The 23,752-nt window shown below is 58.2% G+C and overlaps 2 protein-coding genes across 13 annotated transcripts in view; one reads left to right on the top strand and one right to left on the bottom strand.

Annotated features, from left to right (window-relative positions):
* Positions 1-23,752, bottom strand: part of CDH23 (cadherin related 23) — a 415,090-nt gene that overhangs the window by 84,038 nt on the left and 307,300 nt on the right. For all 5 annotated transcript variants that reach the window (XM_053207271.1, XM_053207272.1, XM_053207269.1 and 2 more), the window contains exons 22-29: positions 20,702-20,891; positions 20,209-20,354; positions 17,700-17,919; positions 16,064-16,216; positions 13,937-14,050; positions 10,910-11,058; positions 2,228-2,288; positions 1,150-1,298 (exon numbers count right to left, since the gene is read on the bottom strand). In XM_053207271.1, coding sequence (XP_053063246.1) covers positions 1,150-1,298; positions 2,228-2,288; positions 10,910-11,058; positions 13,937-14,050; positions 16,064-16,216; positions 17,700-17,919; positions 20,209-20,354; positions 20,702-20,891 — 1,182 coding nt within the window. The remainder of the gene's footprint in view (positions 1-1,149; positions 1,299-2,227; positions 2,289-10,909; positions 11,059-13,936; positions 14,051-16,063; positions 16,217-17,699; positions 17,920-20,208; positions 20,355-20,701; positions 20,892-23,752) is intronic.
* On the top strand, positions 3,879-11,724 carry CD2H10orf105 (chromosome D2 C10orf105 homolog). Of its 8 annotated transcripts, none has more exons than XM_053207275.1 (2): positions 3,879-4,098; positions 7,454-11,724. In XM_053207275.1, exon 2 carries the CDS (start codon positions 7,459-7,461, stop codon positions 7,825-7,827), a length of 369 nt encoding a protein of 122 aa, XP_053063250.1. In that variant the 5' UTR covers positions 3,879-4,098; positions 7,454-7,458; the 3' UTR covers positions 7,828-11,724. The 8 variants fall into 8 exon arrangements, with proteins under 8 accessions (XP_053063250.1, XP_026918021.1, XP_026918016.1 ...); XM_027062220.2 differs by having other exon boundaries at positions 3,880-4,121; XM_027062215.2 differs by lacking the exon at positions 3,879-4,098 and adding an exon at positions 4,136-4,735.

Genomic DNA, 23,752 nt, shown 5'->3' with positions numbered 1-23,752 from the left:
AAGGGATGTGACTCCCTGAGCCGTCCGTGCCTGGACAGACCCTCACTCAGAGGGGCAGCTGTAAGGACCCAGGTTTCTCTTTCCATCTCCTCCTGGGGCAAAGCTGCGGGGGCATCAGCATATGGGCCAAGGCCGAGTCACCTACTCTCTAGCGCCTCCCGCATGATGGTGACCCAGGCTTCTGTTCATTGTTTCCAGCCCCGGGGAAATAGCGGGGTGGAGATGTGGCTGATAAGAAGCTCATACTCAGTCCTGGGTAAAAGTCCCTGCCTGCTCCCCACCCCGGCTTTTCCCACCTTCCTCCTACTCTTCACCTTTGGGGTCTGACTCACTTTCCACCTGGTGCTGGGGAAGGGGCTGTGAGCTGCTGAGTGTGCAGTGGGGGTAGGGTGGGGTGGCCTCGAGAGGTCGTGTCCTTTGCCTCAGCCATCCCTCTGCCACGGGGCAGAATAGTGTATAAACCGGCCCAGCCACTAGGGGTACCGGTGTGTCTGTTTTCGACCATTCGGGAAGATCAAGGTTAACCTGATTTCAGCCGCGTAGGGCAGAGGCTCGAGGTGAGTGAGGGTGGGCGGAAAAGAACACGTTTGTTGCAGCAGCCGGGAGCGGTAACTGGAATATTTTCGGGGACACTTTCAATGGGAAGTGCGCGGAGCCTGGACTCAGGAGTCCTGGCTCGAGTCCTGGTCTGGCACTAGCGACGCCTCTGTGCCTCAGTTTCCTCACGCAGACTGAAGTTGGCAACGTCTCTATTTCCGAGATCGTAACTGTGAGATTTCCCTAGCGAGTGGCGTGGCTGTGGGGGTTAGCAGGGTAAGGACACCCCTCCCGTCTCTTAGGACCGAAATCGGTATCGCTGACCCCCTTCCACATCTGGAGAAACTGAGGCTCAGAACAAAAGGATGCTTCCAAGATCCCAGGCTGGGCTCTGGCCTCCTCGACCACACACCTAGCCCCGGGTCACTCAGCAACTAAAACCAGTGGTTCCCGGCCCCCACCGAGCCTTAGCTGGTGGCCATCTCTGGTCCAGCTGTGGTCTCGGCCCAGCTCTGAGGCCACTGCTGAAGGGGAGGCAGGGCTTCACGGCCTGCTGACTGGCTACGTGCCAGCCTCTCCCTCCCCCTCCTCCCCCCCCCCCCCCCACCTTACCCTGACGGAGCTCCGCATGGGGCCCAGGTCATGGTTGTAAGCCTCCACTATCAGCACGTGGGATGAGTTCCGTTCTCGGTCCAGGGGCCGGGACCCTCGCATCAGGAGCCCGTTGCCGACGTGGATCCGGAAGTTGTTGCCATGGTTACCTGTGCCGAGGGACAGAGGAGATGCATGGGCTCTGGCCTGGAGCAGGACATGGGATGTTCATAGCATGGTGATGGGGAAAATGTGGGGCCCGGACCCCTAGAATGCTGACCCCGCACAGAGGTCTCAGCAGCCTGGACAAAGCCCACGATGGCAAGAAGTCCTCTGCCTCACGCTGCCCTGGCCTGGCAGGATTTGAGGGAGGGGATGGGAGCCCACCTTGTACCCTCCTTATGGGAAGGCTGGGGGTCCCCTGAGACCCCTATACGACGTTTCAGGGGATTCAAAATTTCAGAAGGATCTGGGACAGTACAAGAAGAGACACAAAGGCAAGCTCTCTGTGGGCTGTTGAAGTGAGGATTTTGTGTATATCTTTGGGCTGGTCCAGGACTTTCCACCGTCCTAGGGTAAGAGCACGCCGATTTTCCGCTGGGGGGTCCACCCTCCTCCACCATCAGTCCATGTGCTTTGTGCAGGGGTGGTTTTACCCCCGATTCCAAGAGCGGGCAGATCGGCGTATTTCAATCTCTGGCCAATGGTAATTGGGTCAGGGATGGTCACGTGATGCTGGCTGGCCCAACGAGACTCCCGGCCAGCTCGCCGAGGGCACCGTCCCAGTGTCTGAGTGATGTTGGGCCGGTGACAATGTCTGGGGGGCTCACTGCCGGGGGCCGCCCTCCCCCAAGGCCCCCTCTGTCAGGGTGATTTCCCACTCGAGGCACCCCAGGAGGACAGCAATCAAGCGCAGCAGGCTCACTTCAAAGACACCCAACTTGGTGCGAACGATCAGAGAATGTCCGTTTCCCCCCTCTGCCCGCCGCCCGCGTGTGTGGCTTGTATGGCGCCTAAGGCTTCCTTGGCCTCCCTTCCCAGACTCCCGGCAGCCTGGAGAAGCTCTGCCCTCCTCAGCGCAGGAGGGCAACCCACTCACCGTGAAGGATGCGGTACCACACGCGCCCAAACTCGCCCTCATCTGCATCTGTGGCTTTGAGCTGAGGGAGAATGAGACATGTCAACCCCTGAACGCCACCCCACGGGGAGAGGAGACGCTGGTGAAGCCCCTCTCCCGCCCTCCACGCCGCCCCCAGCCCATCCTGGACAACCTGTGGTTGCCCACAGAAGCCGGGGGAGCGTCAGAGGCGAAGGACATGCCCGTCTCGACCCCCACAAGGACGCCTGTTGAGGGCTCTATGCTGCCCTGTCCTGGCAGGGGACCCGTCAGCTCTGCTCCTTGATCCTCCACCAGGGTCTTGGGGAGGGTGGGGGAGAGGGTGGAGGGTGGCACACTGGAGCTCTCTAGATCCAGGCTTGATTAGGTCAGCCCATGGGAGCCTGCTTTCCTCCTTCCTCCTTCTGAGACCCCAGGAGCCTCATCTGGGGTGGGGCTGGACGTGCGGCCGCACCTCGCCCCCAGTTTTCCCGGGCGGAAGCCATTCTGGCCACACTGAGTCCCGGCTGGGCACCAGGTACCGAAAGAGCCACTTGGTGGAACCCCAGAAATCCCACCTCCCGCCAGGTGGCTCCGTACTCAACCACCCATGCGTTCACTCCGGTCTATTTCAGGTCACCCGGGCTTGTGGGCTGTCCCTGGTGGGACCTGGGGTGTGCTGTTCTCACTCAGAGACCCCACCCAGGGTCTCTCCGTTTTCACAAGGAGTCCAGCCTCGAGGCTGCTGGCAGAGTCACCGCCAGCCCCAAGGCGGGTCCTGTCGAACCAAGAACCGAACACCTACTCTACTGCCACGTGCCTGAAGCGAGCTGAGGTCGCTCCCCCGCAAGGTGACGCAGGAAGAGGCCCGACGGCATGGCCGGGCGGACTCGGGGCCTCGACGTGTCGTCTCGAGTTGTGGCGAATTGCCTTGTGATACCCTGGACCTCTCGCTTCTGGATCTGCCCTCTTCTCTCCACCTCTCACCGCAGCACCGAGGCTGCCGGGTCCTTACTGACCGGGGCCAGCGGTGGCTGGTCTGCGAGGGGGGCACCTCATCAAAACTGGGTCAGTCTGCTCCTTCGCTGAGATTTTGGACCTTGGGCCCAGAGAAAGAGCAAGTCCACCTTCCTACTGGTGAGAAGTGGGAGTATCTGAGCTCATTTTCCACGACTCCCTCCTCACCAGCTCTGCCCCAGCCACATGGATCTCCCTGCTGGTTCTTGAATGTTATTTCCTCCACCGGCCAGCTCTCCCTCCGGGTTTGTGTTATACTCGTGCCCTCATCGCCTTCAGGTCTCTGCTCAAATGTCATCTGTTCCCTGACCGCTGTATGTGGAGCTGCAGCCCCCCCCCCCCCCCACTCCCCACCACTCCAATACCCAGGCTGTCCCCACCCCCATCAGCTTCTGATATACTATAACCTTGTTTACTATCTATATTCCCACGGAGAGAAGGGACTTTGTCCACTGCTATATCCTCAGTCTCTGGAACAATGGCCCAGGCACCATGACCTCTGTGCTGTATTTCTGGGAGCTTGGGCGGGGGAGGGGGGGTCCTCGACGGGGAAGCTGCTTACGACTTAGGCTCCTTTGCAGGCAGCTGGCTGCTGGGGAGGCTCTGGCTTCCGGGAAGAAAGAAGGTTGGGGAGGGGTGTGTGTGTGTTTGTGTGTGTGTGTGTGTGTGTGTGTGTGTGTGTGTGGTGCGGAGAGCTGGAGAAACACCACCTGGAGGGTCTCCAAGGGCCCACCCAAACTATAAGGAACATAGCCACGGCTGGCCTTCAACCCTGTGCTTTCTGCCCTAAGATCTCTTTGACCTTTGAAAACATCGCTCACCCCTCCCTTCTGCAGCGAGACACCTTCAAAGGGCAGGTGCTTTTCTGGGAAGCTGAGTGGTAAGCCTGGGAGGTGAGGGGTGCAGGGGTGCAGGAGGGGAGGAGGGGCCCGGGAGCTGCCAGGGCCTATCACCCTGCTGCTGGCTGTAGCCCCTCTCCTCTCTCCCCTCTCCCGGGTAACCTGGAGGCTGGCAGGCACTGAATAGCAACCCTCTGGCTACCGACCATACCATTCAAACACCCGATGGGGGAAGGTGAGGGCTGCTGCCGGGGCAGTGAAATCCTCCCCGTGACTCCCCCAGGCCTCCACCCTGCCCGCTGAGAGGGCTCCAAGGAGACCAGCTGAAGTGAGGCCCCGGGAAGGCTTGGGGAGCAACTGGGCTCCTCTGCCTGGCTCCCCTCTCCCTCTGCCCAGCCCAGTTGCCATCCCTACCCTTCTTGGCTGTCCCCTCCCCCAAGGCAGGGCCCAAACTCTTCCAGACAAAGCCAGGGCTAGCTGGAGAGTGAGTGAAGACAGCTCGCTCTGCCCCGCCTGGCTGACTGAGGGGCACAGGGCACGGCAGAGGCCGGGGCAAGTTGAGGTCACGGGTGGCACCCGGTGCTCCTTGGGCCTCTCTTGCACAGCTAAGAAGACCTTTCTACCCAGCCTGGGACTGCTGAGCGCTGGCTCTGAGGTCAGAGTTCGGGGAGCTGCAGGAGAAGGTGTGGTGAGGAAAGTGGGGCCAGACCCTTGCTGGGGGACTCTGGGGGAGGGTGTGAGGGTGCGTGCAGACCTGGGGAGTCCTTCTGCTTTCTGCAGAGTGGAAACAATGCCCAGCGAAGGACGGTGGCTGGCCCAAGGCCACACAGCAAGATGTACCCTGAGGTTAGTTCTTCTGTTCCAGCAGGTGCTGTTCTAGGGACCTCTGAGGGACAAAAGAACGTTCTTGACTGAGCTTGCAGAGATATGTCTAAAGCAGGGGCCTGCCAGTGTGCCTTGGGCTTGCGGGCAGGGAGAAGCTTCACCTGCTCTCGAGATCATTCCTAGCCTCGGTCTGGTGGAGGCCTCTTTTCCCTGCAACCAGCTGACCCTTGGTGGATCAGAGGGATTGTAAAAGGATCTGGTAGCTGGTTTTGCTGTGTGTTCCAGGGAGGGTGGCTTGAGGTCTTCAAGCCTTTTAGAATCTCTCGCTTCCAAGAAAACTACTAAGATGCTAATTATAGCCTCACGTGCCTTTTTATTAAAGTGCTTCCCTCAAAGACTGGAGTCTGGGCCAGCTTTGCTGGTCTGATAGGGTCCCCAGACTCATGTGACAGCCCTGAAATACTATCCGGACTAGCAGGATTGAGACTTCTCCCGCTTCAGATTGCCCAGGGTAGGAGAGGGGGCACGTTTTCTCAGTTTTCTCCCTGTGGTGGGCACACCCCATCCCTTTTCCATGCTCATATTCAAGGGACGGCCAACCACATAGGGCCGCCCAGCTGGAGTGCTCTCTAGGCTCGATGCCTGAAAGGCAGCGGCCCTGGGCAGCTAGACGGGCATCAAAGTTTCCAGCTGGGAGCCGGGAGGGGTCGTGTTCTGTCTGGAAACGTGGGAAGGAGTGGTAGCAGGCAATGGATGGGAGGCGGGCTGTGCTGTGTGCCCTCAGTTGGCCGGGCGCAGGGTGAGGCTGCGAGCAGGAAGGAGGCTGGGCGCTGGGAGCTGGGAGTTAGGTCCTGCCGCCATTGGTGAGTGCCCGGGGTAGGGACAGGGGCTCCAGAGGGTGGGGCGGGGGGCCCTCTCCACTCCCCACTGCCTGCTGACACGGGCTCTGGGCAACCCACATACAGAGCCTTGGCACAACTCTGCAGAGTGTCATGCCAGGAACTCAACCGTAAGTTTACTCTAAGCTACAAGCCGGGAGAAAGGGGGAAACCTGCTGTCCCCGCCGCACGAAAGTATCTAAGGTCAAAGAGAAATAAAGGATTTTTTTTTTTTTTTTTTTTTTTTTAGGCCCTCTTTTGGACTTCCTGTCCTGCGTTTGTAGAAATCAGACATCATCAGTACTGGCCTGAGAGCTGGCCGTGGCCCGCTTGCGTGTTTTGTTTGGCCTGTTGTAGTGTTTTACATATTTGAAAATTCATTGCACATTTTTTTTGAGTCGAGTTTGTTTAACTTTGGCACCATATCCCCCTTCCTGTGCCCCTCTCCTGGTTTAACCAAATTTGAATTACTTGCCAACATTTAAATGCCAGGAACGTTTGCCTGAAAAATCCAGATTTCTGGCTTCTCTTGGGAAACCGGAAAGAGCCGGGCCTGCGTTCTATCAGCCTGGCCGAGGCACTGCCACCTGCTTGAGGGTCCTCTGTCACAAGTTATCTACCGGCCACGCGCTCTAAGGATTTTTATTTGCAACCCAGACCTATCCAACCAGAAGCTCAGCCTGATTTTCCATCTACAAAGATTGTTTGCTGAGCTCCCTTTAGCGGGATGGCCGTGAGTGATAACAGGTACCTGGGGTCTGGAGGGGGAGTCAACCGTGTAGCTCTTTGTGGGTTCCCACCTGTTCTCAGAGCTGCTCAGTGATCTCCGAGGATTGGGAGCCACAGGGCCAGGAGTCAGGGAACCTAGTTCTGGTCTTCGCTTGGCCACTGGCTCACAGCATGGGCTTGGCCTTCCCTTGCTGGGGCCTCAGTTTCTTCCTTGTCATGGGAGCAGGTTGGGTCACACTGGGAAGCACCAGCAGGAACGCCCATGGGGCGAGGCAGGTGAAATAAGGTGTGTAGTGGGCCTGTGAGGGAGTGCGGTGACCTGGGGGCCAGAGACCTCTCTAAAGGGGACAAAGGCTGCTCAGCCTCAGCTACTGAGTGCCAGGCAGGAACTGGCTGCCAGTGTGGCAATTCTCAAATTTCAAGAGCAGCCGGACATTCAGACAGCCATGTGAAATCCCTTCGTTTTGGGTTTGTGACTTTAAAAATACTCGTGATTAATTGACATTTACAAAAACACGATAAGGACCCAATGAAATGTACCTGCGGGCCCCCAGGTTGCAGCCCCAACATTAGATAATTTCTAGGGCCCTTGCCAGCTGCAGCATCCTATAACTGATAACTTGTTCCTGGTCACAGAGCAAGCTATTGACGGAGTTGGTCTTATATCCCAGGATTTCAGGCAGAAGACTAGTGTAATTCACGAGGATTGATTTAAAAATGCCAGAAGGCATCACCCTGCTGCCTCCTCTGTAGCAAGTGGGCCGGGGGTAGAGCAGAAAGGGGACCTGGGTTCAGGCCCAGCTCTATCACTTTCTGCTGTGTGACCTGAGACTTGTCACCTCTCTGGTCCTCACTGTTCTCACCTGTACAATGGCCGTGATGCTGTCTGCGGCTAGTTTAGCAGCACCCAGCCCCCATCAACGTTCCCCTTCCTGTTGCAGGAGCCATGAGCACACGGGGTCCCAGCCCCCTCGCCTTCCTCACCGCCCCTGTCACTGCCGGCAGTCCCACAGAGGCAGCTGACCCCCTCCCAGCGCTACTCGCCCTGGCCTGCATCTTCCTTCTGCTGGCCAGCTGTCTGCTCTTCATGACCCTCTGCAAACCGGCCGCTCTGGACCCGAGCCGCAGGGCTCGGGAGTGCATGCCCCACCACCCCGGGAGCCCCAGCGAGCCCCAGCTCAGGCTCTGGAAGCGCCTGGGCTCTCTGCGCCGCTCCCTGCACAGCTTCCGCAGAGGCAGGCCTGCTCCCAGACGCCCCCTGCCGGGCTGCGAGGACAACCTTGACTGTGACTGCACGGAATCTACCAAGATGTGATGGGGCGTCCCCGCCACCCAGGACCCACCAGAGGATCCTCCTGCCACGGACACAGCCTGGAACCAGGGACTGCAGAAGGACCTGGGCCACACGCTCAGCCACAGTGGTCCCCTGTGCGCCCAGGCCTGTGGCCTTTCCCAGAGACAGCCCCTGGAGGAAAGCCTTCCTCTCTGCCGACTCTGCAGCTGCTGCCTGCTGAAAGACTGCTGGGCCAACAGCGGGGTACCTGCAGCCATCTGACCCTCGGCCCCGGGCTCCAGAGGGTACAACCCGGGACCCCCAGCACTCTTCTCTGGCAACCAGGCACCAACCACCTCCAGGAAGCAGTGCCCCTGCTTCCCAACAGAAGTCCTGCCCACCTTCCAGGTGCCACAGTCCAGCATGGATTCCAGTTTGAGTTGCCGAATGGCCAAGGGTTCCCTCCAGCCAAACGAAATACTCCGTCCACACGGGGGGCAAGGAACTGTCTTGCCCTCTGTGCCAACTCAATGCCAGAGGCAAGAGGCAAGCCAGGGACTTCTTGCCTTGAAATCTTGGGACCTACCAGCATTCACCTAATAATCCCTGGGAGCAGCCAGCACCCTTGTGGGTCAGATGCCCGTGTGCCTGCTGGGAGGAGGGCGAACAGGAGGCTCTCAACCCTGCCTAGCCAGTCACCCTCCTGGCAGCCATATTGGTGGCCACCCTTCAAGGCGCCCATGTCACAATGGACCAGGAAGGGGCTGAGGATGGGTTAAAGAGCTCCTTGTGAGGCCAAGGAGCTGTGCTGTGTCAAAGCGGTGGGAGGCATCCCCAGAAGCCAGAGGTGATGCCACCTGGGCTCCGAGGACACATCACAGCGTTCCTGCCTCGCCCAGGGCAGGAGGCCTCCTCCTTTTTGGGTAGGAGGGTCCAGACCTCTCCGGGACAGCTGCGGGACCTCAGGTCTGGACCACACCAGGGATGCTATCTGAGTTTTTGGCAATTGTGCCATTGACTGGCTACCTGTCAAAGCAATCCTACCCTAGAGTGGGCTTCTCGGAATTCCAAACCCCCAACTCTCCCCACAGGGTGTGGCTGTGCACTCGGGGTCCCAAATCTGGAGAGTGGACGGAGGGGGTCTGAGCTGCCTAGTTCCTGCCACCTGCGTCCTGCTACAGGGCTGCCGGGACCCACCTTGCTGTGACTCCCAATGCAGCCAGCCAGGTCTTCTCAGGAAGTGAGTTCAGCTTTGCCACCCCCCAGCTCCAACACCATCATTGGTTTCCAACCGATGGCTAGATAAAGCCACGGCTCCTTAGTGTGGTGATCGGCGTCCCCCGGGAGCTGGCTTCAAACTACCTTTCTAGCCTCACCTCGACCCGAGACTCCAGACAAACTGAACCACTTGTCCCCAGGCCGTGGCTTACGCTTCCCAAGGCACCCCCTCCGGGAAGCCCTCTTTGCTCTCCAGCGGAAAGCCACTTTCTGCCTAGAACCACTCCTGCTCCTCACATCTCTCAGAGAAAGGATCACTTCTTCCTGGCATTGGGGGCGATCCACATCTACGTGTCCTTCCTACAAGCCTGGAAGCTTGCAGAGAGCAAGACCATGTCCAAACCTTCACGTTGCTTCACTGGCTCCAGGCACAGAAGTAGGACGCCTCTGTTTCCCAGGTGAAGGATGGCCCCATCTGGGGAGGTGGGGGGAAGCCATCTTCTCCCCGAGACAGAAGCTTTCTCTCCAGCATGTTGGTGAGGCCCACTGTACCTTCCTTCTAGGTCAGTTTGACACCAGAGAGTGAGGCCAACTTGGCCAGAAACTTCCAAGGCCTTGGAGAAGTCACTAATGCCCGAATTTCTCCCTGAGAAACGGGGAGAATCAGGGCTGCCCTGTATTACTCACGGGCTCTAGAATTTCAGGCTGTGCAGTGTTGTGTAAATAGAAACCAATTCTTCAGGTTTAGAAAGTGGGGCAGGCCTCCTCCCACAGGGGTTTGTTACCCTCTCCCTTCCAGCCTGTGAACTTCTTCCTGGCTCCCTTCCCAGGGCCTCCCTGGGACATCCCAGGATGCACTCGGCCTACAGTCACCAGTGTCATGCCCAGGCCAGCGTCCTGCTCGGTCCTTGGTGTTCTCTTCCTGGAGACTAGGGGGTAAGGCTGCCCTGAGGCCTGAGAAGAAGGAATAGCTGGGGATGGAAAGGGAGGGCGGGGGCTGGGGGGCCCACAAAGCTTTGGCCACACCTCTAGGCGTGTCCTCAGTTTGGTCCTGGGAGACTGTCAGTGAGTGGGGTGGCAGGTATTAGGCTAGAGGAGAAGCTGAGGCCAGGAAAACCTCCCCGTTCCTCCTTCTGGAACCACCCCCAGACTCTTGCAAATCCCTGTGGCTTCCTGGACTCTCCGTTCCTCTAGGAGTCAGCACCCTGCTCCCAGCCCATTTCCTGCCTTCCTCCTGCCCCGATGCAGGGAGGTGGATCCACTTCCAGTCCCTTCTGATCCTGGTTCCTGGGAGTCTGCCCTGGCGGACAGGCCCAGATTTGCTGTGTTTGGCTCAGCCCCGGCCTCCCACCGCATCCAGCAACGGAGGCCTCCAGGGGGAGGTGGGGGAGGGGACCTAAGCCTCATTTTCAGGTCCTCCCCTTTCTCCTCTGAGCCTCAGAGCTGTCCTGCACCCTGGGCAAAGGAACTCTTTCTTCTTGTGCCTGTTTACTTCCTAAGAGGAGAGCTTTGGCCGAGGGCCCCGTGAAAGCCGCTCTGTTCTGGGCCTAGCTGGGCCCTGCCTCTTCCCCCTCACCTCCTACCGGGGAAAATGTGACAGCTCCATCCACTTGCTGTTCCAAAAAGCCCTCCGGGTGGGGTGGGGGAAGAGGAGAGGGCTGTGGGGGAAGGGAGGGAGGCAAGGCCTTCCTTCTGTTTTGCGGGGAACCAGGGTGCTGTCTTAGGCCACAGAAACTAAAGGCCTACCATCCCCAGGAGGGAGGAGGGTGCCTGGCTCCCTCTTTCCCCACTGCCGACTGGATACTTCCGGAGCAGCAGCGGGACCCTCTTCTGTTTCCATCCCTCCACGTGGCAGCCATGCCTGCCTCCAGCCCACCAACAGCCCCAAGGGGCCATGGCCACCTGCCTGCACGATGCTGTGTCCCTCAGGGATGTCCTCGGGGACGCTGGCCTCATAGCTGCTCTGCAGAAAGATGGGCCGGTTGTCGTTCACATCCAGGACGGTGACAAACACGGTGGCCGTCCCCGTGCGCCGCTTACCTACGGGGCCGTTGTCTATGGGAGTTGAAGGAAGACGGGCTGTTAGTGGCTGCCTGAGGGACAGATTTCCCTGGGCACATGTCCTGTTCATCCCACCTGCTCTGGCCGTCGCAAGGGGTGGGTTTTTTTTTTCTCCCTTTTTTTAGATTAAGAATAACACTAACAATATCTAACCTGTCCCAGGCGCTATTCTAACTCATGCAGCCCTCAGGAGAAGCATGTGAAGTAGGTGCTCTTATTATTATTCCCATTTTACAGAGGAGGTAACGGAGGCACGAAGTGCTTCAGTCGTGGCCCCTGGAAGATCTACCCGCGTCAGATCCCTGGGAACTTGTGAATGTCAACTTATTAGGAAAAAGTGTCTTTGAAGATGTAATTAAGAGTCTTGAGATGAGGTATCCTCGACTGCCTGGGTGGGCCACAGGCCCAATGGCAAAGGTTCTTAAAAGAAAAAGGCGGAGGGAGGCCTGAATCAAAGAGAAGGCCAGGTTAAGTCGGAGGCAGAGATCGGAGTTTTGCAGCCACGAACCAAGGATTATTTAGAGCCACCAGAAACACTTAGAGTCAAGGAAGGATGCCCCTCTAGAGCCTTCAGAAGGGAATGCAGGCCTGCCGACACCTTAATTTTGAACTTCTGGCCTCCAGCACCATGAGAAAATAAATCTCTAGTCTTTTAAGCTACTCAGTTTGTGGTAATTCGTTACAGCAGCCCTCGGAGACAGATCCAGGAACAGCTCACAAGCCAACTGCTGACGGGGCCAGGCGGGCGAGACCCATGGGGGCACAGGTGGGAGGGGTGACCCCGATGGCAGCCCTTCTCTGCGCCGGTCCATCGTGGGCCCCGTGACACTAGACCTTCCGATTTCTCCAGAGAAACTGAACCTCTGAGCTTCTAAATAAAATCTCCTGATTTTTAAATGTTCACAACCAACTGTCCTTCTGTACGAAACAAGAGATGGGTCACACATGCCTACGGGACAGATTTGGCCTCTGGACCCTCTGCATTCGGGGGTACAGGCCCTGCTTGATTTCCGAGCCGGAGGTATCCAGGGGCTCTGCCCCCTCAGTTCCCTGCAGGACCCTCCCGGGGCCGGGGAAGGGGCTCAGCCCCATGGACAGCTGTCACGTTGCCCTCCCTGGAGGAAGGAACTTGGGCCCCGTGCTATGCGTCCAGGCGAGGAGAGTCACCCGTAGGGCGGAGCGCAGGCAGCTGGAATTGACTAAGGACCAGGGGTGACTCAGTCCTTCTTCCCGAGGCCAGCTGACCACATGCTGGGGCACAAGTGTCTAACCTGGTCTTGCTCTTTGGAGCTCCTCTCCAAGCCCAGCCTCCCACGGGAGCTCCTGCTTACTTGGCCTAGCTGGACACAGCATGAGCTGCCAGGCCCCCTTGGAGGCCTGATCCCGAGCCCTCTCCTCCTGCCAGACGGTGCTGGACGCAGGGGGAATGAGGGGTCTCCAGAGGGTGGGAGGAGAGCCGCCAGAGGGCAGATGCATCTGGGCGTGGGCGGGCTGGGGAGGAGCTACTGGTGGGAAAGAGGAAAGAGCGAGACGCAGAACGCTCACTCCCTCTCACCCACAGCTCACTGCAGATGTTGAACTGGATGCTCCTGGGACGATGCAGCGTACCTGGGTGGTGGGGGAGGGGGGTGGGGGACAGGTCTCATCACATCCTTCTTCTCATCTAGAGCCCTCATGGGCTCCCTACTACCTGGAGACCAAAGACCAAATTTCTGGCCCAACTTAAGGCCTCTAAAAGCTGGCCTTGCCTGACTGCAGCCTCCCCCTCCCCAGTATACATCACACCACAAGCCAGTTGCTGACACACACACACACACACACACACACACACACACACACACACAGCCCTTTCCCACAACCAGGCCTCTGCCTGAGCTGGTTCCTCTGCCTGAAACGCTCTCCCTGCTTCTAGACTTACTGAAACTTTACTTGGCCTGCAAGGTGACAATTACTCAGCCTTCAAGGTATCTGCCCAGCTGCCCCATGCTGCTCTCACAGGCCGGCCCGTATCCTGAAGGTCCCTCTGAGAATTCCGCCTTCCTGACCCTGAGGCCCGGGGTTCTGGGCACCAGGGATGGGCATGTGATTCAGGCTTCACTAGCACCTCTCTCCTCCTCTGGCCACGACGAGGGGTTCAGGGACAGGCACTGGGGCAGATGGAACTAATCACAGATCATCTGGGGCTTTAGCTGGGGAGACTAGGAAAGAGACCAGTGCTGTCTCCCCGATGCAGCACTTGAACCCAAAAGGATTGAGACCAGGTTTGCGGCCACAACTTGTCACCACATCAGCCAGAGAATGAAGACAACACACAGAAGGCAGAGGGAGCCAATGTCGAGAGACTGAAGCCTGGTGGCATCACCTGAGCCCCCAGTCCAGTCACACCTGAAGCTCCATCACCCTACGGACTGGTTTTGTGAGCCCATATTGCTTAAGTCAGTTTATTTGAAACTTGCAACCAAGATGCTGATCCAAAGACACTTCCTCTAAGAAGCCTTCCCTGATCAGACCCTTCCCCTGAACATGCTTGCACCTCCCTGTGCGCCCGATACTCTTGGCTCCTCCCTTCCCCCTTTCGGCTTCCTTTGGCCTGGTAGTGCAGCGGTCTGTCCACACAGCGGTCTCCTGTCTAGCTGCCCCGCGGCTCCCACCCCAGCAACTAAATGTTTTGCGTTGTAGCACTGTGAGCTAAGCCTCATGGCCACCCGCGCTCAGCAATAGGCTGTCTGGCTGCCCTTTCTCCACCGGTGTCGACACAGACTGCGACTCAAAGCCTGGCTCCCGGGGTCAGGGCTGCCTGGCCTTCGAAGGGCACCTCACTGAACCGTGCCCAGAACCGTGCTGGTGGTGTGTAGGCGGGGCCGGTGCGTACCGATGGCCTCCAGGACGAGCATGTATGCGGCTGTGGTCTCCCGGTCCAGGCTCACTACTGTTCTTACAACGGCATCACGGTAGCCCACGCTGAACTTCCCATCCACATTTCCACCTGCGGGCCAAAGACAATAGAGCCTCTGTCAGGAACCGGGGCTCCTGCCAGGGAAAGGGCGGTGGCACCTCAGCTCTGCTTCTGAGCCAGAACATTCCAGGGGTAGCCTGGGAGGAAAAGGCCATGCTGCCCATTCAGCCTCGAGAACAGGGTTCTGGGGGGGGTGGCTCCGAAGAGGGTGTGGCCTGTGTGGGCTCAGGTGTGGGTGCCGAATGCCTGAAATCATAAGGGTTGAATATCCACTGAGCGCCTACTGTGTACCAGGGGCTTCATGTGGGCTAATTCATTTCACTTGTACTATCACAAGCCCATTTCAGAGAGGGGAGAAGGCCCATTAGCGAGGATACGTGTGTTGTCCCGGGTTACAGTCACCTATTTTGGGTGTAAGATGCCAGCTTGGCAGTCTGATTCCTGAGCCTGTGTCCTCGCCATTCTGCCACCTGCCTGTCTGGTAGAAGTGTCTGAGCAGTTAGCCTGGGTCGAGGCTTTTATATGTGGCCAGGGACTTGGGGGTCAGCCAAGATTTTTCCAGGTCCCTAATCTTGGACTGAATGGCGACTCCCCAAGGCTCCACCGAGTGAAGAGTAGGGGCAGGTGGATGGGGTAGGAAGTGTGAGGGTCCCCTCTCCAAGGTGGACAGGAAAGGACTCCCCCCCCCGCCCCCCCCATCTAAACAGTGCAAAGACCCCTCCCCGTTCAGCTGGCAGGCAATGTGGTGTTCTGGGCAGTAGAGGGCGCCATGGCACTGGGTTTGGACCCGGACCATGCGAGGCAATTTGCAGAATGAGCAAATCAAAATCTGAGAATCCCACCCAACCCAGGAAGGCTCTCAGCAGGTCAGTAGGAACTGGCCACTTTGGGTGCTGGGAAATCATCCTGGGAGCCATGAGATGCTCCCTGGTCCTTACATAGTTTGTCCCTGGGGAAAACCCCAGACATCCTTGTGGATGGTCTGAAGCACCAGTCACATGGGACAAGGTCTGGGTTCTAGGGGGTGGGGTAGAAACTGAGACACAAGTAGTGCTGGGTGCTGAACGATGACTGGTCCACGGGGCAGGGGGCGGGCAGGGTCTGGATAACTAAGACTTTCTTGGAGCAGTTTGGAGGACTAGACTGGGAGGAACTGCCCCGTGGGTGCTAGGTCCCTACAGGGAGGGGCAGGAGGGAAAATTCTGGAAAGGAGAGGCTGAGGGCTGGGAGGTCCCCTCGGTTGCAGCAAGCAAGGATGGGCTGTGAACCTGGCATTCCTTGCTCTAGGGGCAGAGGCATCAGGGAGACCGGTGTGCGTGCTGAATGCATGTGCATGCACACGTGCGCACATGAGCTTGTGAGTAACGTGGCTGCAGGCAGGCCATGGACAGAGAGAGGACTGAACCAGCAAAATGGCCAAAGGACAGCTAAGGAATGTGAAAGAACTGCCCCGTGCCATCCCAGCATGTCTTGGCTGTATCAGGGACTAAAGAATGCTGGGCAACTGTTCTAATCCAGGCATGACTAATACATGGCATATTCACCACCACCTCCCAAGTCTACTGTCATGGCAGACATCACTAATGGATCATGACTCCCTTTCTCCTGTTGAGCCAGGGCAAGGCTTCATACTATTTCTCCACAGCTTTCTGCTTGGTCTTTTTGAGCTGCAACCATTTTATTTAGAAAGATCTAAACCATTTGTCTCTAAACAGACAGGAATTCTCATGAAAGAAGGGTCCCCGGGGAAGGACAAGGCCACAGTCTCCCAGTGTCCGCTTCATCACCTTGACATGGGGGTGGAGTGGGGGGCAGGGCTCTTCCCCAGGAGTCACGGGCTCTACCTCCCTCCAGACTGAACCTCGATAAGTTCCCAATCTCCCAATAGGTCCAGGAGGCCCCCAGAGAGCCAGACAGGAGGGACCCAGCTACAAAGCCCTTGGGAAAAATCCCAAGGGGGCTCATGCAGGGGCTAAAGCCTGATGGCTGATGGCTGACTCGGGCCCCTTTCCCCCTCTCCGGCCCCACCCAGGCTGGTTGCACCTGTGATGAAGTAGCTGAGCTCGGCATTGAGGCCCACATCATTGTCAGTGCAGTTCAGCCAGGCCACCCGGAACTCCCGTGGCACATCTTCGGACACAGAGACGTTGTACATCGCCGGGAAGAAGGTGGGCGTCTCGTCGTTCACGTCCAGCACTGTGGACAGAGTCAGCACCCAGGGCTAGGCCTGGCTTCTGCTCCAGATAACCCAGCTCCAAAGGCAGCGGGGGTCTACACCTCTCGGTCCCGGGCCGAGGCCCCTTGTGCCTGCTAGGGTCAGGGCCAAGCTGACCAGAGCTCCTCAGCCTCCCACGGTCCTGTTCCCCTGGTGGTTTGTTGCCGCTGCTGCTGCCCAAGGCAGGAGAGAAAACCGCAGGGCCTCTCTCTAGTTTGTGCCTTACAACCACAACGGCTATGATGGTGGCAAGGACGGCGACATCTCAGCTCTTGCCACGTGCCAGGCCTGTGCTAAGTGCTTCCTATACAGCACCCCATGAGCCCCCTCGAAACACCCGCGTGAGGCAGCCATTATTAGACACGCCAGATAGAGGAGGGGACAAGAGCTCAGAGCAGCGGAGTCACTTGTCTGAAGTCAGAGAGCAAGAGAGGGGCAGGGTGGGGGTCTTGGGGAGGCCTGCCCCTAGTTTGCAACGGGGTCCCAGGAAAACAGCTGGCTTTGAGAATGCCCCCTCCCAGAGAAGTCTAATTTCCCCGAAAGATGTGTTTTCTCAGCTGATGGGGCTTGGGACGAGCTTCCCTGTGAAACAATCCCATCCCCCTGCTTTGGCTCACTCTTTGTCACGGCACCAGGAGAAACGACGGGCCCGTTCGAGGACACGGCTTCTGCTGAGCCCTAGAGAAAAGTCCTCTGGGGCCATCCCTGAGAGAACGGAGCGCGCCCTCCCTGTCAATCGCTGGCATGGAAGTGGGTCCCCCAACTGGCACCGGGAACCCACCGGGCAAGCGTGGGACCAGCAGATGAGAGACTGCGTAGTCGCGTCTCGGGTTGGGACCAAGGCGGGTGTTTGTACGGAGCCAGCCCCCGCCTGCACCAATGCCCTGGAGGCAGGCAGGAGCCCAGCTGGGAGCCGGCCTGTGCGAGAGAACGGCCACTTCTTGCCCGTCACGCTCTGTACTTAGTTTCCCATGGTTACTTTGGGCCCTTTGGCCACAGCGCGTGTCGATGTCCTTGTTTTGCCCCAAGAATTAAAGATATGATCAGAATGGAGGAGAAATGCTAACTGGCCTTGGCCCTGCCCAGACAGGGGGTGCAGGGCTCTGCAAATTCCCCTCCCTGCTGCTGACCCTGAGGGCCCCAACCCTGTGCAGCACCTCTCTGCTCTTTGCTGGGTTCCAAGAGGCTGGGAGGGGAAGGGGACCCTGGCAGTGGGTCCAGACCCCTGGGGGTACAGTGGCCCCGGGGTGGGGAGAGAGAAGACCCCGCTGGAGCGTTTGACTTGGTGGCGATGGGGGAAGACTCTGTGTTGAGTGGCACGGTCGAGGAGGGCACCCACTAGCAAGGCATCCTGTGCCCGCACGGACGGGGACAGCAGTGGTGTTCGCGGGCTCCCCACCCTGCCTGGCACTGCCCCAGGGCCCAACGTGCTCCGCACACAGTAGGAGGCAGCCCCGCCCTCACCTCGGACGGTAAGCGTGCCGGTGGAGCTCTTGGTGGGTGTGCCTGCGTCACTGGCCACGACGCGCAGCTGGTACTCGGCAATGCGCTCGCGGTCCAGCTCAGCAGTGGTGACCACCACGCCGCTGCTGCTGTTGATGAGGAAGTCCATGCGGGGCATGCCCACCTGTATGCGGTAGGACACCAGCCCGTTCAGGCCCTCGTCCAGGTCGATGGCCACCACCTGCGGGGAAGCGGGGGCCGCATGAGGGGTGGGGACACGAGGGCGTCCCTCCTGAGAAGTGCCCCCTCCTTCCCACCGACCCGTGCAGACACACCTGCCTCCCCCAGAGCCTCGGGCCATGCCACTGCTCCCAGCACGCCTTCCCAGATGCTAAGAGGGCAGCGTGGCTCAACTAAAGGCATCCAGGCACACTGAGCGGGGCCAGGGGTGGGGTGGGGAAGGCACTTTTTAGAACAAGGGTCTGGGTCACCGCAGCCGTCCTCTTCAAAACCCTGCTCTCCCCCCTTGCAAGCCCCCCAGATGGGCCCTGGCTGGCTCGGGGCCTCCAGGTGCCATTGTGTCACAGCAGGCTTCCCGACTGCCGGCTGGAAGCAACAGTTATGCCTCCAGGAGCCCTTCCACCATGGGTTCCTCGACTACCCAAAATCGCCGGCGCTCTCCCCCCTGCTTCGTTGGACGACATCAAGACAATAGAAGGGGGCAGTTTTTAAAACTCCCTTGATGATTTACCGTTTGGAAAAAGTCATGTGGGGCCATGCGTAGGCAAGCCTCCTCCCCAATCCCTACACCGTTCCCACCTGCACCTCTAGCCCTGACGAGAGTTTTCCTGACTCAAGATATACCCTGATATACTCAGGTATACCCTGATATACTCAGAGTTTTACAGAAGAGGATCGGGGACCTTTGAGGAAACGTGAGAGTTAAAAATAAAAGCTTTGGATGACGAAGCCAAGACCCTCAAGATGGAGAGACGACATCAAGGTCAGCTGGTCTAATTCACATCCAACAAGCTGGAGAAGAGGGTGTCCAGACTCAACTTGAATGCTGTCCAGGATGGGGGGGCTCACTACTTCTGACTTATCTGCATAGAGCTCTAATTCCTGGAGAAAGTTCTCCACCCAGCCAGCAGATATCACTTTCGGTCCAGGTTGTAGAGGAGGCTGGGGAACGCATAGATCCAGTCAGAAACCTTTCTGTATCTGAGGATACAGTTCCCAAGCCAAACACTCGAGCTCCTTCAACCATCCTTTCATGCCTGAGTCAGCTCCTCTATGAACTCAGAAGCCGTGCTCTCTTTGCTGTGAGCCCCCGGAGGAGACCGGGCCTCCTTTGGCCCTCCTCCCGCCTTGTTTGGGGGCTCCTCCTCCTCAGGGACTGGCTGTTCTCCCTGGATCGCAGCACCCCCTGCTGGGCATTTGGGAGAATGTCCTGCTGGAGAGCTTGCTCCCGGGGATCCCCAAAGAAGGCTATTAATCCCCTTCCGCAGATGAAGAAACTGAGGCACAGCAGGCCTGCAAGGCATCACCAGAGTTACGCGCTGTGGCATATCCTGACAAACAATCCTGCGTTCTTCGAGTGGGGTCAGGCTAAGCCTCTGCCACTGGACCCCGCTGGGTCTCAGGCATAAACCCCCACAGGACCCATCATGATGAGCCCGTCAGCTACCGTGGGTCTCCCGCAGCCCAAGTGCAGGTTGCTTTCCATGTGTGTCTGCCTGAAGCCCTGTAGCACAGCCAGGCAGGTGCTATTATGATCCCCATTGCACAGGTGGGAAAACGGAGGCCCAGTGAGGTTGTTTGTTCCATGCCACACAGCACACCAGTGGAGGAGCTGGGGTCTATTCTCATGTTGGCTGTACTCCAAAGCCTATGTTCTTCACCATGAGGGCCTTCCCCCGTTCCTAAAAGGGCGTCATTCTCCCTGAACGAGCATCTTCAGGGCCGCCTTCCAGAGGGTGATGGAGCAGGAGGCAGAGGGGCCGCGTTCAAGATCAGGCCGTACCTCTTCCTGGCCGCAGGGACATAAGCAAGTCTCTTTCGGCCCCTGCAAAGTGGGGAGAGCACCCCCTACTCTGTGTGGAGCTGCTCTGGGGCTTATGGGAGAACGTGGGAGAGTGGCCTGCCCACGGAGGCAGGGTGCCTGGGCTACACCCACCAACCTTCTTTGTGTTCTAGACCCAGCCACAAGCTCGGAGTATGACCTCCATATTCAGACCCAGAATTCTGTCAGCTCCCTTGGTACCTTCCCTCCACCGCTCCACATCCACCTGTCTTTCGAGGCCCAGCTCAAGCCCCTCCTCCTCCAGGAAGCCTTCCATCACATCTCCCAGAGCATTGGCTCTCCAAGCCCGGCACAGACCATCCCGTCTGGTGGTCTCAGCTGGCATCCCCTGCCCCCCTCTCCCACTGCAAAGCTAGACACCCAGGGCACCCTGTGCCCGCTTGTTGGCTGGGTGAGACGAGGTGAGGGAGGCAGACCAGGAGCTCAGGCAGGGAAAGGGAAACTCACCTGGTAGACAGAGACCCCCGCCGGGGTGCCTTCCAGCACCTCGGCCACGAAAGGCAGGTTCTGAAAAGTGGGGTCATTGTCATTGAGGTCCAAGAGGTTCACAAACACTGTGGCACTGCTGGTGGCTCGCAGAGGGGGCCTGCCGCCTGGGGGGTGAGGGGGAGAGGGAAAGAGGGGTGTGAAAGAGAAAGGGACAGGGGAGAACGGGGAGTGGGGAGAGGAAGGCAGGCTCGGTGACTTTCCATCCCAGGGGTCCCTTCAGGGAGCAGCCTGGCCCTGCAGCCCCAGCCACCTCCACCCCTCCCCGCACCCCCTGAGGGTACTCCGGGGGCTCACGACTGGCAAGTGAGTGCTCCTCCATTATTAGTGATGACACAGCCCTCCCATACCCAGGCCTCAGGACCCATGGAGGACGAATCAGTGGGAGAGGTCCCCGGGGCCCTGAGCGTCAGAGGCCACAGCCAAGTGGCGTGGGGCTGCAAGGGACACATACAGTCAGTGACAGAGATGATAATCTTGCGCATCAGCTCCGCCTCGTGGGGGTCGGGGTTCTCCCGATCCAGCATGACGTGGGTGGTGCGGATCTTGCCCGTGCTGCTGTTGAGGGTGTAGAACTTGTTGGGCGGCTGGATCCTATACACCAGGGTGCCGTTCTCTCCCAGGTCCGGGTCCAAGGCCACCACCTGCTCAGGGAGAGACGGGCCCTCTGTGTTGCCTAGCCCTGGTCTCTGGGCCCCAGGCTGCCTTTCCTGGGTGGTCTGAGCTGACACGCGGGTCCCTCCCTCCTGTGTCCCCCCCACCCCCCCTGCTCCCCCCACCCCCCCTGCTCCTCCCTCCAGCTCTGGCAGGGCTTCTGATGGGGGGATGGCAGGCAGGAGGTTCACAAAATGGATCAGCTGCTGGTGTGCACTCGGTTTTGCCCTGAGGCCAGTCCCCTTCCCCACGTAAGCCCCAGCCTTCTGATTCGTAGAAGCAAAAGCCTGGGCCAGTAGCCAGCGGGCAACACCGCCAGCACATCCTGGTGTCGATCCTTCCCAGACACGTGGGGCGACAAGTTCATGGGCTTTTGGAGGAGCAGGGGGTGCCCGGCAGGCCTTGGTCATGGAATTCTTTGGGGACTAGGAATTCTTTGGGAGGTTGAGAACTTCTCAGAAGCTTCTGAAACCCTGGATTTTGGGAACTGGATCCTCCTCATCGAAACTTCTCTTCCTTCTTTTGGACTTTTATTTTTCATTCATTCATTCATTCATTCATTCATTCATTCATTCATTCTTTAAAATTTACATCCAAATTAGCTAGCATATAGTGCAACAATGATTTCAGGAGTAGATTCCTTAATGCCCCTTACCCATTTAGCCCATCCCCCCTCCCACACCCCCTCCAGTGACCCTCAGTTTGTTCTCCATATTTATGAGTCTCTTCTGTTTTGTCCCCCTCCCTGTTTTTATATGATTTTTGTTTCCCTTCCCTTATGTTCATCTGTTTTGTCTCTTAAAGTCCTCATATGAGTGAAGTCATAAGATTTTTGTCTTTCTCTGACTAATTTCACTTAGCATAATACCCTCCAGTTCCATCCATGTAGTTGCAAATGGCAAGGTTTCATTCTTTTTGATTGCCAAGTAATACTCCATGTATGTATATACCACATCTTCCTTATCCATTCATCCATCGATGGACATTTGGGCTCTTTCCATACTCTGGATATTGTAGATAGTGCTGCTATAAACATGGGGGTGCATGTGTCCCTTCGAAACAGCACACCGTGGATAAATGCCTAGTAGTGCAGTTGCTGGGTCTTAGGGTAGTTCTATTTTTAGTTTTTTGAGGAACCTCCATACTTTTTTCTAGAGTGGCTGTACTAGCTTGCATTCCCATGGACTTTTATTATTTTTTTAAATGTTTGAGAGAGAGAGAGAGAGAGAGAGAGAGAGAATGAACACAAGTGTGCGTGGGGAAGGGCAGAGAGTGAGGGAGAGAGACAATCCCAAGCAGGGTCCACACTATCAGCACAGAGCCCAACCTGGGCACAAACTGTGAGATCATGACCTGAGCCGAAATCAAGAGATGGACAGTTAACCAGCAATTTGAAGAGAATCAGGCTTCTGTGACCCCAGGAATGACAGGGCAGGGGAAGGGAGTCCTGTTTAGAGGGTGGGTCTCAGCAGGTTGGGGCTGCTGTGCGGCTGGGGGAGGGGGAGGCTGGAGGAGAGGGGGGCTGAGTCTCCCTGCCTGAAAAGGGGGAAGGCCTCGGGACAGGGGCCCCTTTACCTCTCCAGCCCCCCACACTTGGCTCCCCACTTGTAAGCCTCAACCCAAGAAGGGATCGACCTGAGTGCCCTGGGTTAGGAGGGCACAACCCCCAAGCCATTTCCTCCCTGCCCCCGTGCCTGCCGATCTCCTGCTTTTTGGAAAACTTCTCTAGCGTCTACCCACCCCTGCCAAGGGGAAAGCAGAACTCAGAGAGGCACGGGCAAGACTCAAGGTCACACAGCACCAGCCCTGGGGCTGACCCAGCTCCCACCCTGGACGCCTCCTAGGGTCCCAGGACAGCAGTGGTCCCCGCCCCTCAGCCCACCCCTGCCCTTGCTGCAGAGCTCACTGTGGTACCAGAGGTGGACAAGATCAATGGGGTGGGGGGATGGGGACCGCAGTCCCCAGGGCTGCATCAGGACGATGTCATTCCTAACTCCAAGACACTCGGCGATGACAGCCTAGCCTCGTCAGCTCCTTCACCTTACTTGATGTGGGGCCTTTTGTGCTTTGGCGGCAGAATCTGTCCCTCCTCTGGCTTAATCCCCAGCCGGAGGCGTCTCTGGGGCCACCAGACCAGAACAGACAGATGGGCTGCCCTGGCCACAGGCCCCCATCTTGCCCCTGGGTCCAGGAGTGGCCAGGGAGAGAGGCCAGTGCTGGCGCTGAACCCTGAGCCCTGCGGACCTTCCTTCTGTTTCAGAGAAGCACACTGGATCCCCTCCTGGCCTGGCTGCACCCGGGGGGCAGGGATCGGGGGAGGGCCCCAGCCTCCCGGGCCTGAGGGGCCCTCGCTGTGCTATGGGGCACGTCACCTCAGTTTCCCCAGCTTCGATAAAGGGGACCCAATCACCCCTGTGTTGACAACAGGAGGCGAGGCAGGGCTCTCAGGCACTCCGGGTGTGGCTTCAGCCAGGCAAAAATAATCCCACTGACGGACAGAAGGGACTAGCAAGCCTCGCATTTCTACAGTGCTTCTTTCTAGAGGAGGAGGGGGAGGTTTTTATCACCGTTTTTCTGGATGGGGAAACTGAGGTACAGAGCAGTTCAAAGATCTGCTCCGGGCCAGCAGCTAGTTGCTGAATATGTAGAGATCAATTTTATCTGGGATGGGGATGGGGGCTTCTCGTCTTCTCTCTCTGACCGGAGAGCCAGAGGTGGGCCCAGACTTCTGGCCTCGAGGGCCACTCCCTGGTCTTCGGGCGGGGTTGGGGACACAGGGGAGGGCTGCTGGCTGTCACCCCTCCCGCAGGCTCCCTCCTGGTCACTGTGTAAAGTCTCACCACTTTCCCTC

Source organism: Acinonyx jubatus, chromosome D2 (assembly GCF_027475565.1).
Source record: "Acinonyx jubatus isolate Ajub_Pintada_27869175 chromosome D2, VMU_Ajub_asm_v1.0, whole genome shotgun sequence".
In the NCBI taxonomy this organism is placed as follows: domain Eukaryota; kingdom Metazoa; phylum Chordata; class Mammalia; order Carnivora; family Felidae; genus Acinonyx; species Acinonyx jubatus.
Note: the sequence above shows the minus strand (reverse complement) of the source record. Positions and strands in the feature narration are given on the sequence as shown.